Source organism: Papio anubis, chromosome 12, assembly GCF_008728515.1.
Source record: "Papio anubis isolate 15944 chromosome 12, Panubis1.0, whole genome shotgun sequence".
NCBI classification, from domain to species: Eukaryota; Metazoa; Chordata; class Mammalia; order Primates; family Cercopithecidae; genus Papio; species Papio anubis.
Window position 1 is genome coordinate 56,443,104 of NC_044987.1, and position 18,357 is coordinate 56,461,460.

General features: G+C 42.3%; 2 protein-coding genes and 1 pseudogene across 3 annotated transcripts in view; 2 read left to right on the plus strand and 1 right to left on the minus strand.

The window, feature by feature from the left end:
- The window catches only part of AAMDC (adipogenesis associated Mth938 domain containing), a 51,329-nt gene extending 46,289 nt beyond the window's left edge, over window positions 1–5,040 (minus strand). Inside the window, exon 1 of one of the 2 annotated variants that reach the window (XM_009186985.4) lies at window positions 4,912–5,040. The gene's annotated coding sequence lies outside the window, so the exon portion shown is untranslated. Of the gene's footprint in view, window positions 1–4,907 lie in introns of both variants that reach the window. The other variant, XM_003910459.4, reaches the window with a different exon arrangement.
- Window positions 5,041–5,136: 96 nt separating this feature from the next.
- Window positions 5,137–18,357, plus strand: part of RSF1 (remodeling and spacing factor 1) — a 151,990-nt gene continuing 138,769 nt past the window's right edge. Inside the window, exon 1 of the mRNA XM_021926346.2 lies at window positions 5,137–5,621. Within this exon, the coding sequence (XP_021782038.2) occupies window positions 5,435–5,621 (187 nt within the window). The 5' untranslated portion in view covers window positions 5,137–5,434. The remainder of the gene's footprint in view (window positions 5,622–18,357) is intronic.
- On the plus strand, window positions 12,629–13,085 carry LOC108582106 (annotated as a pseudogene).

Genomic DNA, 18,357 nt, shown 5'->3' on the forward strand with positions numbered 1-18,357 from the left:
GACCAGGCTGGTCTTGAACTTCCACCTTGGCCTCTCAGAGTGCTGGGATTACAGGCATGCGCCACTGCACTTGGCCCCCCATTCATTTTTCTTTTCAGTAAAAATCTTTATTCCATCAGAGAAACCAATCTTTTTTTTTCTTTCTTTTTTTCTTTTTTAAGACGGAGTCTCGCTCTGTCGCCCAGGCTGGAGTGCAGTGGCGGGATCTCAGCTCACTGCAAGCTCCGCCTCCCGGGTTTACGCCATTCTCCTGCCTCAGCCTCCCGAGTAGCTAAGACTACAGGCGCCCGCCACCTCGCCCGGCTAGTTTTTTGTATTTTTTTAGTAGAGACGGGGTTTCACCGTGTTAGCCAGGATGGTCTCCAACTCCTGACCTTGTGATCCACCCGTCTCGGCCTCCCAAAGTGCTGGGATTACAGGCTTGAGCCACCGCGCCCGCCCTACCTCAGCTTTTTTGAGCTGAAGGTACATGAAGCTAAAAACCTTTAGCTTTTTTTTTTGAGACGGAGTCTCCGTCGCCAGGCTGGAGTGCACTGGCGCGATCTCAGCTCTCTGCAACCTCTGCCTCCCACGTTCAAGCGATTCCCCTGCCTCAGCCTCCCAAGTAGCTGGGACTACAGGCACCCACCACCACACCTGGCTAATTTTTTGTATTTTAGTAGAGACGGGGTTTCACCATGTTGGCCAGGATGGTCTCAATCTCCTGACCTCGTGATCCACCTGCCTGGGCCTCACAAAGTGTTGGGATTACAGGCGTGAGCCACCGTGCCCAGCTTATTTTAGCTTCTTTAAAGTGAGTTTTAAATATACCTAATTTGCTCATCCTTGATTAGGAATTCCCCAAATTGGCTCTAAAATGGAATTCAGTTTGCCTCAATATACATTTACTGAGCTTATAATATTCGCAAAAAAAGCAGCCAGTATGGCTCATGTAATCCCAGCAGTTTAGAAACTGAGAGGCGGATCATGAGGTCAGGAAGATCCATCTGATGAAAACCGTCTAAAATACAAAAATAACTGAGCATGGTGGCAGATGCCAGTAGTCCCAGCTACTCGGAACTGAAGACAGCTAAATAGCGTGAACCTGGGAATCGAGCTTGCAGTGGCCGAATGCGCCACTACACTCTAACCTGGGGCAATAAGCGAGACTCTGTCTCAAAAAAACAAAAAACTGTGTAACAAATGCAAAGATAATATATGAAGGAGACAAAAATGTGTGTAAATTTTGATAAAAGGCAGACTGGTACCAGTGCTAATTGGGATTATATAGGAATAAACCATTAACTTTTAAAATTGAAGCATAGGCCGGGCGCAGTGGCTCACGCCTGTAATCCCAGCACTTTGGGAGGCCGAGACGGGCGGATCACAAGGTCAGGAGATCGAGACCATCCTGGCTAACACGGTGAAACCCCGTCTCTACTAAAAATACAAAAAAAAAAAAAAGTAGCCGGGCGTGGTGGCAGGCGCCTGCAGTCCCAGCTACACAGGAGGCTGAGGCAGGAGAATGGCGTGAACCGGCGGGGCGGAGCTTGCAGTGAGCTGACATCACGCCACTGCACTCCAGCCTGGGCGACAGAGCGAGACTGTCTCAAAAAAAAAAATAAAATAAAATAAAATAAAATTGAAGCATAATTGCATTGCATTTAGTTGAATGTAGTGTTTATAGAGTTCAATGAATTTTGAGAAGTAAACTTGCCAATAAAGATATAGAAACTATCTACAAAGTCCCCTTGTGTCCCTTTCTAGTCAATACCCTACTAAGTTCAAAGGAAACAACTACTTTGATTTCTATTGCCACAGATTATTTTTGACCTTCATATTGATGGAATTGTACAGTACTTAACTCTTTCGTGTCTGCCTTCTTTTACTCAACATGTTTTTAAGATTCAACCAGGCTGTAGTGTGTATCAACAGTGTGTTTATTTCTATAGTTTTCTTTTCTCACTCTTGAGTAGTCTATCACAATTTATATTTTTGTTGATGAATATTTGGGTTGTTTTTGACTTTTTGGTATTTTTAATAAACTAGCCATTCATTCTTATTGAGCAAAATATTTCCCCCAATAGGACATGAAATTTGAAATACCTTAAGAAATTTCTTATTCATAAACAAGGTTGAACCAAGTGTAACTTAATGCTTATTTAAAGGCCTCTTCATGGCAGTAGCAATAAATCAAACACAGGTTTTAAAAATAGCTACTCTTTTTTGCACCTTTACATTTCAGTCAGATAAATATAACTCATTTACATAATTACATAAATTGTGGTTAAGCTCTGTGTTCCACAATTTCTCTTAGCCCAGGAAGGCAAGAAGTGATGACAGCATTATGGTTGTCATTTATTTTCAAGAACAGACTTCAGTGAAGGAAGGCATGACTTAAACCTTGCTTTGTAGTAAAACACTTCATATCTTTGGGTGGATGTAACTTTCTGATGCCAAAGGACTCTGTTTCCGTGCCCATCTAGATTATAAAAGGTAGAAACTCTAACCTTATTTATCAGTCTCTGACTAACAGTGTGAGCAGTGAGAAAAGAAAACCATAGTAATAAAGCTTTATTTCTTTTTTAGAATGTTATTTCACAACCTCACTGGAATGTGGGAAGTGGAGTACTGCAAAAGCTGGAAGCAAAGATAGAAAGTACAGGCAAGGTTCACATAATTAATCTTCCTTTTAGGTTTGAAGGTTCTTTCCATAGATATTCCTTCACAAAGATATAATTTTATTTTAAAATAACCTGTACCTGGCTTTTACTTAAGGTCAGTTAAGTAACCAGTATATGAAAGTCTTCGTATGTTTCCACAAACTGTAAAAACTGTATTCTGGGTCGGATTACTCCTTTTTTTTTCTTTTTTTTTTTCCCTGAGACAGGGTCTAGTTCTGTTGCCCAGGCTGGAGTGCAGTGGCAACTACTGCCCCTACATTGGATTACAGATTAAGTTTCACTACCTTGCCCAGGCTGGTCTCCAACTTCTTGGCTCAAGGGATACGCCTGCTAGGCCTCCCAGAGTGCTTGGATTACAGGCGTGAGCCACCCCACCTTGCCCAGATTATTCTTAAACTGGAGTCTTCACGTCCCCAGGGTCAAGAGATATATACTTGACAGTTTGGGAGTTCTATAAAAATGTTTTAGTTTAGTGTTTCATTTCAGTAATTGCTTAAAAACAGTATTTTCCCACTCATTAAACTAAAACTTCTTTGGCAGTGATAATTCATAACCATAAAGATATTTTCCTGAAGTAGGATTTTAATTTCTTAAAAACATTTTTATTGTGGTAAAATACATGTAACATAAAATACGCCATTTTAACCACTTTTAAGTGTATACTTCAGTGGCATTAAGTACATTTACAGTGTTCTTTAGACTTTCATTTCTTACATCAGTATTTTTTACAGTGAAATTTTCAAAAGTATTTGTGAAGTTTCAAAAGAACCTTTTTCCTTTAAAAAGGGTTTGTATACTACTCAAGACTACGAATCACTATTCAAGGTAATAAATTATTCTTACAATATAGAATTTTTCTCTTGATAAATTGAGCATTCTTTCTTTAGATAATGGGAATAATATACACCCTTATGGTTTTTCCCCTTTTTAAAACCTGGAAATGAAGAACAAAGTTCAGTGTTTGTGTCACTATTTTTCCTGTTACTCATATAATTATTTGCCCATCTATTTCTTATCTTTCTTTAATTATAGATTTCTCTTTTTTACAGGGTTTGTGTTGTACCTTGCTTCAAATTCTTTTTTTTTTTTTTTTTTTGAGATGGGAGTCTTGCTCTGTCGCCCAGGCTGGAGTGCAGTGGCGCGACCTCTGCTCACTGTAAGCTTCGCCTCCCGGGTTCAAGGGATTCTCCTGCATCAGTCTCCCAAGTCTGGCTAATTTTTGTATTTTTACTAGAGACGGGGTTTCACCATGTGGCCCGGGCTGGTCTGGAACTGTTGAGCTCAGGTGATGCACCCACCTCAGCCTCCCAAAGTGCTGGGATTACAGGCATGAGCCACCGCGCCCGGCCAAATTCTTTTTAGGAATTAGGTACTACGTAAGTTTTAAATGCACTCAAAAAATTCTCAGAGTAATAAATTGTACACTAAATAAATATAGCGGAATTCAGTTTCAATTATAGGAACTCCTTTTTTGATAACTAATATTTTTAAAGTACTCACTATGTGCTAAGGCACTAATCACTTTTCTGTGATTTATCTAGTAATACCGTATGATGTAGGTACTAATATCACCCCACTTTAAGGAGTTTAAAGAAATGAAGAAACTTCCACAATGTCATGAAGTGGTCCCGCTAGGACTCAAGCCTGGCTGAATCCAAAGCTCAGGCTTCTAAGCTCAACCTGCTTCTCAGGCTGCACATTCTATTTTACATTATTGGTAGTTTCTCTCTGGGGTTCTTTGTGGGAATGTTCACTGTCCCCCCACCCCGCCCCGTCTCGAAGTGGAACCCTGTCTTCTAACAAACTTTTTGCTGTTCCACCGTCTCCTGTCATGTTCGGCCTCTCAGTGGAGTCCCAGCCCACACTCCGACTCTGGTCCCTGAACAGAGCCCCTTCCCCTCACACCATAGTCCCCTAGCAGAGCCTGGTCTCCTCAGACCCTCTTCTCCCAGCAGGGCCCCAACTCCTCACTCCGACGATTCCCCCAGAGTTCCGTTCCCTCAGATCCTGCTTTTCCAGCAAAGCTGCGATTCCTGTACCTCAGCAGAGAGCAATACTCCCTCGGCAAACTTTCACAGAGACGTCTTACAGAAGTCCCAGCCCAGGGCACCTCTCTACCTTTCCCCTTCCCAACCTTCTCCCACAACTGGGCTTTCCCCCGCCCTATTCTCTTTTTGTTTATTAATTCTCCTCAACCTCACCTCCCTCTCGTGGCCCAGTTTCAGGATTCCCCCGAAAACTCACCCACCGCACTGTCTCCTCAAAGTTGCGTTCCCAAACGGCGCAGTGCTCTCCCCGTACTTAGGTTGCCAGCGCCGCTCCGGGATCTGCGCTCCCCAACTGCCCTCGGGTAATACGCCTTGCAGTTGATCAGCGCCCGAAGCCCCGCCCCCTCTGCCTCCATTGGCCATTGTTCTCGAGAAGTCCCGCCCCTCCCGCTTCCAGCCCGCCTCCCCGTCCCGCTTCCCTTGTTTTCATTCCCCCTGTCACACGAGGCAGTGGCAAGCCCGAAGGGGAGGAGAGAAGGGGGCGGAAAGAGGGCGGAAAGTGAAAGGCGCAGAGGGCCTCTCTGTCTCCCGTCTGACTCGGTTCTCGACTGCTCCGGGCCGCCGATGTATTGTGGGATCGCAGAGCCGTCCCTGAGACGCTGGGATCCGCAGAGGAGCCCACTTGAGAGCGCCTCCTGTCGTCCGTAAGGCTGTCCTGCCATCCCTCGGCACCCCAACTTCCCCCGCCCCCCCATCGCCTCCTCCTCCATCCTCCAGTTCAAAATGGCGACGGCGGCGGCAGCGGCGGCGGTGATGGCTCCTCCGGGTTGCCCGGGTTCGTGCCCCAACTTCGCCGTAGTCTGCTCCTTCTTGGAGCGCTACGGGCCGCTGCTAGACCTGCCTGAGTTGCCGTTCCCTGAGCTGGAGCGGGTGCTGCAGGCGCCGCCGCCGGACGTCGGCAACGGAGAAGGTAAGCGAGGGGCCCGAACGCCCGGCGGGAAGCGGCCCTGGCGCGCTCCTGTTCTCTGCTCCTCACAGACGCTCCAGTTCTTCGCGGCTTGGGCCTCCGCGGCTCTGTCCTCCCCCTGGGACGCAACTCCACCGTGTTGGTCTTCTCCGCCCAGCCCCCGGGGTCTTGGGCAGTGGGGAGGCGGGGCGGAGGCCCCCTAGGGCCACTCGGCCGGGCGGGGAGCTGAGGTGGGGGCGTTGCGGGCTAGGTGTGGGCTGGAGGCAGGGAGGGGTCATTGTGTCGGTCGGCAACCCCAGGGACTGCTGCTTCGCGGCGGAGGGCGGCCCCCCACCCCGTCTCCCCCTTGGCGGCGGGGGAAGGGGAGCGCAGGTTCCGGCCAGCTTTGCGCTTTTCTCCTCCTCCCCACCCTTACTCCCTCCCCTCCTCCCACCAGTCTTCCCGACCATCTCGGGGAAGGCTGGGCTCGGCTGCTCCGGACACCTCCTTATCTCCCTTCACCTGGGTGGGCGGGGGCCAGCGGTCACTCAACTCTCCCTCCCTCTGTTGGGAACTCCCCCGACAGATTTGTCCCTTTTCCCTTCCCCTCGAGGGCTGGTTTAACCCCTAAAACTCCTTCCTTGGAGTGGGGAGGTCTGCTCCTCCCCCACTGGAGGGGTTCTTCTCCATTCTCGGTAGGGGGGCGAAGTCGGTTCAGCTCCACTTTGGAGAGGAGAGGGTTAATTCCTCCTCCATAGTTCTTCTCCTTCCTCTCCCCACCTCCCCCAAAATAATAGACTAGCATCTCCCCACTTTTCCAATCCCTTCCCCCTTCATCTTGGCAGCCGGGCTTAGGCGAAGAAGTCGTCTCCCTCCCATTTGCACGGTAGGGTGGGGTGGTTAGTATGTAGGCTGGAGGAGGGGCTCTGACGGAGGGGGAAACAGTTGAAGAAGGTGCTTGTTGCTCATGTTTCTCTCTCTGGTGCCGCTGGTCTATTATTGGTGTTCGCAAGTGGTGCTCCTTCCACATAAGGCCACCGCGCGGGTGCAGGGCGCATGCTCTGCCCGGCCCCATTGAAACTTCCTGCTGCTGCTGCTGGTTCTTTTGCTGGAGCATCTCAGCGCTGTGCCTGCTGCCTCCAGCCTTCACACTGAGTGCTTATACTCATCCCCATTTATTCCCGATCCCTGCCTCTCCTTTTCTGGCACTTTTCTTTCCTCAGAGAAGGCTTTTTTGTTATACTCTGAGCATTGCCTTTATCTGGAAACAGCCCTTGGCTGGAGAAGAAACGTTTTCCAAATAGATCTCTTTTTTGTCCGTATTAGCTGGCCAAAGTGGACTGGGTATTGTACAAGACAGATAGCTGTTTCCTTTCCAAGAAAGCAGGGTCGCTCTTCTATTCTCTATGTAAATGAAGAAGTTTCTGTTAACTGAATTTATTTGCATTGCTAGGAAGTGCCAAGTATAAAGTTCTTCAGAATATTACCTATAAAGAATCTGTATGATGTTATGGCTACTGAAGATTCAGATTAATACAACAGTTATAAGGCCTATTATACAGGCCTATTAATCTCTTCTTACCTGTCCACATCCCCTCTACCCATAACAAACTGACTTACAAAAAGCTTATTTTTTAAAAATAGTACAAAATAGGAGGGTGACATTATATAAAGGCTTCCTGCAGAATTTCTTTAAAAATTAAGCTCCATTGTGGTAATTTCATTATCAAATTATATCTATCTTCCTTTTCTTATTTTTATTTATTTGTTTTTTGAGACGGAATCTCACTCTGTTGCCCAGGCCGGAGACGGAGTCTCACTCTGTTGCCCAGGCCGGAGTGCAGTGGCAGGATCTCGGCTCACTGCTACCTCTGCCTCCCAGGTTCAAGCGATTCTCCTGCCCCAGCCTCCAGAGTAGCTGGGATTATAGGCGTGCACCACCACACCCGGCTCATTTTTGTATTTTTAGTAGAGACAGGATTTCACCATGTTTGCCAGGCTGATCTTGAACTCCTGACCTCGTGATCCACACACCTTGGCCTCCTAAAGTGCTTTACAGGCGTGAGCCACCACGCCTGGCCCCTTTTTTAATTTTTAAGAAAGTAGTCATTGTGAAGTAGAATGCCTTAGTAAGTTGCTTTTAGGATGCCTTGGGAAGTGATAGTAATGTATTTCTCAGAGAACGAACTGTGGGCGTGTGGGGAAAGGATGGCTAGTAAATTGTTTTGTTGATTCCCTTGGACCAAGTTGAAATGCAGGTTTTCTGGGGTGGTGTGGTATTTTGGGTAGTATATGAGATTGCTTGCATCTCCATTTCTTTTAGGTATTTTGACCACTGCATTTAGTTTATATTAATATCAGAGGAATAAAATATTAGAGTCAGTTGAATTGAATAGTGGACCACTAAGTAAGTAAAAATGACAGGTAACCTGGGCTAAGGAGGATCATTTATTTCAACCACTGCATTACCGTTGGTATAGAGTTGCTAAGGGGACTGATAATAGATCCTGTCATAAGGTGATCTTAGAATAATTATTAATTAATGTTACACAGTTCAGAACACTTGGCAAATGAGAAGTCTCTGCAGGTGAAATGCTGTTACTGTGCAGGGAAAAGATTTTCAGAACTTTGATGATGATATCATCATCAAAGTTAGCTTGTTGGGTGAACCACTATCGTTTTATCAGCTATTACAGACTTTTTGCCTGTTTCAAATAGCTGATAAGACGATAGTGGCTCAGCCAACAAGATTTGAACTGAGTCTTTTTGGGAAAGAGTTGTGGTGTACAAGAGTTAAAAGACATGGATTTAGTTCTTGCTACTGTTCCCTGAAGTTGATAGTATTATTCCTATTTGGCAGGCGTAGAAACTAAGTAAGGCTCAATAGATTAAGGTGCCCAAGATTATATAGTTAAGGGTGAAATATTATTTCCAACCCAAGTCTGAGTCCAAAGCCACAAAATTATATACCTTGCCATAGGATCATGGTTTCCAAACTGCACCAAGGCACCCTAGAGCATTGTTGCCAACTCCATCTGATAGTTAATTTTCAAGTAGGATACAGTGGTAGTCGAAATTTGCTGGTTGCCAGGCGAACTACTGCCTTGACATAGTTCATGGTTTCAAGATTGTGCTACATTTCTGTAGATGATATGTCTTTGTGAAGCTGGCTTTTTAGTGGTTGCTGTGGTAAAATGCACAAAAAAATCTGTATGCAGCAGGAAAAAGGATAGCAGGGCCCACTCTGATTCCAAGGTTTGAAAAGTTGTGCAGTGCCCAACAGTAATACACATTTCACAAGTAATTATGGTTAAGAATGAAGTAAAAGCATTATTTGTTGAAATGTAGCTAGGTTATTTTTTCACATGGCTACTGACTGCTTAATAAGTGGAAGTGTTATTATTTCTGGCCTAGGGCTGCTGAGAGAAAATTGCTGAGATACTGAGGGTGCTGTGAACATAGAACGTTTGGGAACCTTTGTTCTAGAAACTATCATTGAGTTTTGGGGCCAGAAAGAAGGGACTATTATATCATTGCCTTTATTTTTCAGGGAGGAAAATCAAGCTACAGAGAGAGATTTCAAGTGTATACAGCTAACTGTTGGTGTTAATCAGATTCTTATTTGAAAAGCCCACGTATATGCTGAAATTGTCAAAAAATTGAGATTTATAGTTGATACTCAGTATAAAAGGATGTGCCAAATGAAGGTGGTGTTTTATCCTCCTCTCTCTGCAGTCTACTTTAGTCCTTCCGATTCTGTGCTTTGTGTGGGCTTCCCCAGGTTTCTCCTAACCGGAGGTAGATAATGGTGGTTATGGATAAAGTCAACATTGACTTTGTGAGATTCCTGACACCCAAGGCTCCTAAGTATCTTTCCTCTCCTGCAGAGAATATTTCTTTTCAAGAGGCAACTATACCACTTTATTCTTTAAAAACACTCTGGATATTGGTTGAGATGTTATCTGTATCTAATAAGTTTATTAAGGTAAATACAGATAACGTGTTAGGATTCTCATAGGTTATACTATGGTTGGCTGAATTAGTTGTATGTTAAGTTGAGCCATTAGTTTTTTGTTTCATTTTTGCATTTAATTTTAATGATTTGAATTTTAACTCTTGAAGTCAAAATATCAAGGTTAAAAAAAAAGTATGCTTTTTTAGCTGGAATTGTAACTATAACTATGATCTCTCTTACTGGTACTGTAACTGATCTGTGTGTGACAATATATTTTTAGGTGCATTTGATAAAGTAGAAGGTGACTACTGTAACTAGGGCCACCATGTGTTGATTTAAACAAAAGATTTTACCAAGTGCATGTACTAGAGGTTGCACGAGTCTACAGTGGTAGACACCAATAGGGCATACATACATTCATAGTAGCATTGCTGGAGCCAGAGCCTGGTTAGGTTGAAACTTTTTAGTTGTGGCTCTTCTGTCTTTGAAAAAGTAAATATTCTTTGGGGCACTTATTAGAGGGAAAGAGAGAAATAGATTTCATCTCTACCGTTTTTGATATGTCCTGAAGTTATGGAGGTTTGGAAGGAGGTTGTTGGCATTGTCCTAGGAACTAGGAGGTAATGGAGACAGAGGGACTTGTCTGGCTAACATGAGCCTGTTAATGCAAACTGGCTGACTTTTTAGTCTTTTAATGATTAAAAAGTTTGCATTAAATTTAGATGTTTTGTTAAATTCTCAGACAGACCACACTGGTAAGAAGGTAAGTAAGCATTTATTGTGAGTTCATTCACTTGATATGTAATATTGAGCATCTGCTGTGTACAGATGTAGCTACAGTAAATATTGCGGAGATTTTTTTTAAAAAAAAAACATTAAACATAAGCCTTTTAAAAGAAATTTCTAATCTAGTAAGAGGTAGCTAATGAGCTTGAAACTAATGACATCATTCAAAGACTTATTTTTTTTCTCTGAGATTTTATCAAGTGGAGCAATAGTCTGTGCATTCTAGTCTACAGTTGTAGACTAAAATTATCTAACAATTTTATGGTGTGATGTATGACCACATGCAATATGAAAAAGTAAGAATGATTCAGGCCTAAAGTACATGTTAAACTGAATCATATATTCAAGGAAGACAGTTATGTGTGTTGTTGGATTTAATAAAATTTTACTCTACATGATGAGTATAGTCTTAATATATTATGCTTGTTTTTTTCTGGTTGTTTTGTGTTTTTATTGCAGAGTAGATCCCACAAAGGTATTAGGGTATTTTCTGTTTTGTTTTAAAAACATTTAATTATATGGGCAAGTATAATGTACATTTTGTAATTACATATATTCTATCAGGATTTGATTTATAATTTGTTTAGCTTTATATGGTCATATCTGTAAGTTAGGTTTATATTAGCTAACTTTTAAACATTTTTGCTCACTCTTGCACAGTTGGGCACAAGCAGTGCCTCCAGGCAAATTGATGCCCAAACTAGAGAGAACAGCAGGCATTCTCTCCTTACTCTTCCACTTCCCCTCTACTTCCATTTCCTGATCCTTATGTCTGAAGTTGCACCACCTTTAGCCATTTGAAGGGGCTGCTTCTTCCATATTATGCTTTCTTTCACTTGTATGCCATAAACACAGTGCCTGCTAGCTCAAGTGTGCTCCGTATGAGGTTTGTACCAGTGTGTTAGGAAGAAGGGAGGCACTGAAATTCAAAAAAACCCATGTTTTTGGGGTTTCCAAGTGACTAAACAATTGAACCACAATAATAGAGGAAACTGACTTAAGCAGTATTAAACTGGTATTGCTTCAAACATTATCAAAGGATCTCTGAGGTGAATGCCTACTTTATAAAAATGTATTTTTTGGTTGAGCGTGAGGCAGAAGAATCACTTGAACCTAGGAGGCACAGGTTGCAGTGAACCAAGATCACGCCACTGCACTCAAGCCTGGGTGACAGAGCAAGACTGTCTCAAAAAAAAAAAAGAAAAAAAAAAAAAGGAGTTTTAGCCACAAGTGCTGACTCATGCCTGTAATCAGCACTTTGGGAGGCCCAGGTGGCAGATCACCTGAGGTCAGGAGTTCGAGACCAACCTGGTGAATGTGGTGAAACCCTGTCTCTACTAAAAATACAAAAATTAGCCGGACCTGGTGGCAGGCACCTGTAATCTCAGCTACTCGGGAGACTGAGGCAGAAGAATCGCTTGAACCCAGGAGGCAGAGGTTGCAGTGAGCCAAGATGGTGCCACTGTACTCCAGCCTGGGTGACAGAGTGAGACTCTGTCTCAAAAAAAAAAAAATATATATATATATATATATTTTTTTTCTGCCCCCAGAGTTAGGACCTTGAATTCCTGGGCTCAAGAAATGCTCCTGCCCCAACCTCCTGAGTAGTTGGAACTACAGGTGCATGCCAGCACGCCCAGCTAATTTTTAAAGCTTTTTTTGGTAGAGAATGAGATCTTGCTATATTGTCCAGGCTGGTCTTGAACTCCTGACCTCAGGTGATACTCCCACCTTGGCCTCCCAAAGTGCTGGGGTTACAGGCATGAGTCAGCACTTGTGGCTAAAACTCCTTTTTTTTTTTTTTTTCCTTTTTTTTTTGAGACAGTCTTGCTCTGTCACCCAGGCTGGAGTGCAGTGGCGTGATCTTGGTTCACTGCAACCTGTGCCTCCTAGGTTCAAGTGATTCTTCTGCCTCACGCTCCCAAGTGACTAGGATTACAGGCATGCACCACCATGCCTGGCTCATTTTTATGTGTTTAGTAGGGACAGGTTTTGCCATGTTGGCCAGGCTAGTCTTGAACTCCTGGCCTCAGGAGATCCAGCCACCTCGACCTCTCAAAGTGCTGGGATTACAGGCATGAGCCACTGTGCCCGGCCACTTCTTATTTTTATCCTGAGTTTAGGGATGTGTTAAATTGTATTAATTCTCCATTATCTCTGTGTGTGTGCGTGCGTTTGTGTGTGTGTGTGTGTGTGTGTATTTCCTTTTACAAATTATAAATGGCTGCTCTTTGAGGAAGACGTGGTGTAGGTGCTGTGGATCGCTGATCCGCAGGCTCCTGCTTCTTAACTCACCACTGTTCACTCTCGCCGAGGAACAAGTCAGTCAGGAAGCTGCGCAGCAGCCGTGGCTTTTAAGGATACCGGAAAAACACCCGTGGAGCCAGAGGTGGCAATTCACCGAAATCGAATCACTCTAACGGGCGTCACGGTAAAATCCCTGGAAAAGATATGTGCTGACTTCGTCAGAGGAGCAAAGGAAAAGAATCTCCAAGTGAAAGGATCAGTTCGAATGCCTACCAAGACTTTGAGAATGACTACAAGAAAAACTCTTTGTGGTGAAGGTTCTAGGACATGGGATCCTTTCCAGATGAGAATCCACAAACGACTCATTGACTTGCACAGTCCTTCTGAGACTGTTAAGCAGATTGCTTCCATCAGTTTGAGCCAGGAGTTGAGGTGAAAGTCACCATTGCAGATGCTTAAGTCAACTATTTTAATAAATTGATTACCAGTTGTTAAAAAAATTATAAATGGCAGACTTGATCCCATTCATCATTAGACTACTTTTTGCTCTCATGTTTTGCTCAGAATTAAGTTTTAATACTCATTTAAAAATACTTAAATAAATTTGGTTTCTCTCAAAGTAAGTTGTGTAAGATATTCTGATAGCAAATTACTTCATAATTTGTGCCTTTCTGTGAATAAAAGGTAAAATTTCTGAAGAAGCAGGGATGAGGTGATGGGGAATTTGCAGTGTTTATTTAATCTTACCAGTCCAGATATGGACAAAGAGCAAGAACTAAAAGTTACGCTTAGAATGTTTGTCCAAAATCAAGGTGATCTTTTCAATGTAAGAACATGAGCTGTGAGGGCACACCAAGCAGAAACTACACCAGACTGTTTTTGTTTGTTTGTTTGTTTGTTTGTTTGAGATGGAGTCTCACTCTGTCGCCCAGGCTGGAGTGCGGTGATCTGGGCTCACTGCCACCTCTGCCTCCCGGGTTCAAGCAATTCTCCTGCTTCAGCCTCCTGAGTAGCTGGGATTACAGGTGGCTGCCACCATGTCCAGCTAATTTTTTTGCATTTTTAGTAGAGATGGGGTTTCATCATGTTGGCCAGGGTGGTCTCAAACTCCTGACCTCAAGTGATCTGCCCGCCCTGGCCTCCCAAAGTGCTGGGATTACAGGCGTGAACCACCACGTCCAGCCCAAACTGATTTTAAGAAAGAAGAGCATAAGGGGAGAACTTGACAAGTGCCCCACCAGTAGACAGACCAGGCTTCAGCCTCCTGTAGTTGAACAAAGATTGCTTGAGGAGCAACATAAAGTATATAATGTGTATATGGCTCATGTAAGCAAGAGTTCCTCCAGAAAGCTCTCATAGTGAAGGTTTAGTCTGTGTTTATTTTAGACTCTAAGCTTTTCCCCCCAGTATTTGTACATGTTTATCTTAATCATTTTCTGGATAGTAGGGTTATATAGGTTTTTTTCCTTTGTTTTTTCTTACATTTTTTCACATTTTATTTTCTATGTTAATTGTGCATTTCTTTGATAATCACCACAAAAATTATTTAAAACAAGATTTCTAAAGAGGCTTTATAAAAGGAAAATTGAATTTCTGCTTGTATTTATTTATCTTTTTTTTTTTTTTTTAAAAGACAGAGTCTTACTCTGTCATCCGGGCTGGAGTGCAGTGGCTTGTTCTCTGCTGACTGCAACCTCTACCTCCCAGACTCAGGTGATCCTCCCATTTCAGCCTCTCAAGTTGCTGGCACCACAGGCATGTGCCACCACACCCAGCTAAATATTTTTTGTATTTTTAGTAGAGACAGAGTTTCATTATGTTGCCTAGGCTGGTCTCAAACTCCTGGGCTCAAGCAATCCACCTGACTCAGCCTCCCAAAGTGCTGGGATTATAGGCGTGAGCCACGAAGCTCAGCCTATTTATTTATTCTTAATCTTGAATTACCTCTTACAATGAATGTTACTGTCATCTACTCGAGTCACTCAGATCAGAAACAAAGGAGGCATCCTAAACCTTAGCCCTAAACACTTTCTACTTTGATACCAAGTCATATTGAGTCTATTTATCCCCTTTTATATTCAACTTTGCTTTTCTGTTCTCATTGCTACTTTTAATGACACTGAACTGCTTTCACATCTCTGAAAATGTGAAAGGTTGTTTTACATTTGTGCTTTTTCCTCATCCTCCTCCCGCTGAGTCGAATATCCCATCCCCATCTTCCTTCCCTTGCCTGTTCACTCTACCTGTCATTAGTCTGCTCGTTAAGCATCAAGTGCTCTGTGAAAAATTTCCTGCTTTCTGTCTCTCAAGTTAAATTAACCACTTCTGTCTCCTTACCCTGCATGTACACTTTGTAGATTTTATGTCACAGTACTCATAAAACTTTTTGCACTTACTGCCTAGCCTACGAGATGGTAAACTCTTTGAGGACAGGGATTCTTATTTTATTTTATTGCTAGCAATTGGTGAGTAATAGCAAATATATGTAGTAAATGTTTGTGAAATTAATAGTTTTCCTCAACTTACAGGACCATGTTCTGCTCTAAAACTTTGAAGTTAAAGCCTAGTCTGTGATAGCTTAGTACAGGGGTGGGCAATCTACAGCCTGTCCTCTATTTTTGTAAATAAGGTTTTATTGGTAAACAGCCACGTTCATTTGTTTACATACTGTTGTCTGTAGCTGCTTTCACACAACTATGGTAGAGTTGAGTGATTGTCACAGAGAACATATAACTTCAAAACCTGAAGTATTGGGCTGGGTATGGTGGCTCATGCCTGCAATCCAAGCACTTTCGGAGGATTATCTGAGCCCCGGAGGTTGAGGCTGATCATGCCAATGCATTCCAGCCTGGGTGACACAGCAAGACCCTGTCTCAGAAACAAAACAAAACCCAAAACCTGAAGAACTTATTATCTGTCTAGCCCTTTACGGGAAAAAATTTGCTGATCCGTATTCCAGTGTGCGAAGATGGAAGTCTTATCAGATGATGATCGCTGTGTTTGAAAATGCATTTAGAACGAGTATAATACAAATTTCCAGCCTGACCAACGTGGTGAAACCTGGTCTCTATTAAAAATACAAATTAGTTGGATGTGGTGGGATACACCTGTAATCCCAGCTACCTAGGAGGCTGTCACACGACAATTGCTTGAACCCGGGAGGCAGAGGTTGCAGTGAGCCGTGATTACGCCATTGCACTCCTGTCTGGGCGACAGAGCGAGACTCCACCCCTCCCCCCCCGCAAAAAAAAAAATAAAAAAGAACGAATATAATACAAATTAAATGCCTAGAATGTCCTGTGAATGAAACTGTTAGTGGAACAGTAGTCTCAATATTGATCTAATTTTGCATCCAACTGTTTTGGTATTAATTACTCCTCTCTCTTGGGTTAGGTGAGTCTAAAAGCTTTTTTGTTAACAGGGTGATGACATTACATTGAACTAAATTTCTTTCATTCAAGAATAGCCATGGCTACCTCTGCCTAATTGTCATAAGGCAATGCTAGGATGGGAGCCATGTGACATAGTAATTGGTAGTAAGGGTAAGAGTTATTGTAACATTGCTGCTATACCAGCCTCAAAGTCTTATCCAAGTGAACTGATTAGATGAGGGTAAGGTTGGATGAATGGTGATGCCGTGTACTCAGATGGGAAAGGATGTAGTTATTAAAGATAGAACTTAAAAGATTTACTTGGGTTACTTAAAGGACACAGGACTGGGAAAGAATCTACTAGATAATAGCTTCCTAGTAAGTGGGATTAAATGCCTTGGTCATCAGTGTATTTTGCAGCAAAAGGGCAGTACTCGTTATGAAGCTTAGGCATGTGTTATGCTAGATATCTCAGGGAATTTGATACTTACTCTTTTCCTTTTGTCCTTAGCATCCTCACAGTTGGCTCTGTAAATAAATATAGTTGTCACTTCTTCGATGTTTAGATGTTAAAAGTGTTTTAGGAAAAGAAAATTAGATAGAATGAGTTATTCCAATAATACATTCTAACTTGCTTTTGGTATTTGGGGATATAGCAATATTGTAATGTTGGAAAACTTTGATTAATCAGAAGTATAATGGAGCTTACTTTATATTCCCATTAAAGTCTTGCCAACCTCCAGTTTATCAGAACCATAAGTAAGCCATCTACAGCAGCACTAACTTGGTCTGGCATCTGAATTCACACATTCCATAATATTCCTCATTTTTGAGATTTTTTTGTCCTATGAATTTTGACTGTGGTCAACTGGTTTTTCCTTGCTATCTTTTTGCCTCATGGCCTTTTCATTTTATACCGTATCTTCTATTATTACCTAGTTTTATTCACCATGATATCTATATCTCCTTTAGTGTCCTATTTTCCCATATTTTGGACCTCCCCTTTAAACCTTAATTATCTTCTCCATTCTTATCTTTCACAGAAAAATAAATTACAAAAATGCAAAAATAAGGGGCTTTGTAGTATGCATGCTTTACCATAATTTTATAGGTTAAATGCCTGGAGTAGTACTGTTGTAATTATCAGAGCTTACTGTTGAGCCAGACTCCATGATAAAGCCATCTACCAAGATTACCTTATTTAATCCTTAGAGCCACTCTATTTATAGTATCATTATTTTCATTTTATAGATAAGGAAACTATTTAGAGAGGTAAAGTAACTTGCCTGAAGTCACACAGTGTTAAAGAGTTGGAGAAAATTTTGATAAAAATGTGTTTGTAATGCTGTGGGAATTTAAAACTGGGTAAGTCTGGAGCTTCGGAGCCCAACTCTTAACCAGTGTTTTGTCCCCACAGGTACGCTCTTACAATGATTGTAGTGTGATCCACAGTACTATGGTTGTGGTCTGAACACTAAGCAATGATCTGAACACTTAGGCTTCTGAGTCAGATAATGTAGCATATTTCCCCACTCACCTCTTCTTACTTTAAAAGTTTAAATTTTATTAGCATGAACATTATTTTTAAAAGGTATAATATTTGAATGGGATACTAAAATATATTGAAACCAAAGAACTACAAGTCATAGGTACAGTTGATGCCTTGATATTTGAACATGAATCTTAACCAGCTTTTCATCATTGTTTGGGAAAATCCTAGTTTTCCTCACACTTTGAAACAATTTTCTTCTTCTTGGTGTTTTGGGTTTTTTTTTTTTTTTTTTTTTTTTTTTTTTCTTTTTTTTTTTTTTTTTTTTTTTGAGACAGAGTCTTTCTCTGTTGCCCAGGCTGGAGTGCAGTGGCATGATCTCGGCTCACTGCAACCTCCACCTTGGGTTCAAGCGATTCTCCTGTCTCAGCCTCCTGAATAACTGGGAGTCCAGGCACGTACCATCATGCCCAGCTAATTTTTGTATTTTTAATAGAGACGGGGTTTCACTGTGTTGTGCAGGCTGGTCTTGAGCTCCTGACCTCAAGTGATTCGCCTGCCTTGGCCTCCCAAAGTGCTGGAATTACAGGTGTGAGCCACCACACCCAGCCTACTTTTTTTATTTTTAAAAATTTTTTTAATGGGATTGGCTCAACGAAATAATTTTCTTCTTGAATATTTTGGAAATTAGACTCCATCTCCTATAATTATAAAAGTTTTGTGCATTGTGTTATCAGATGCTTCCAGGGTGTGTTCCCATACTGCCTTGACTTCCATTTACCCTAATTAAACCAATTGTCTTATTTTTCCTTGTAGTTCAGTGTTTTTCAACCCTTATAATAATCATGTGTCATTAACTAACTCTGGCTATGCATTAGAATCCCTTGAATTGCTCTGAAAAATATTGATGCT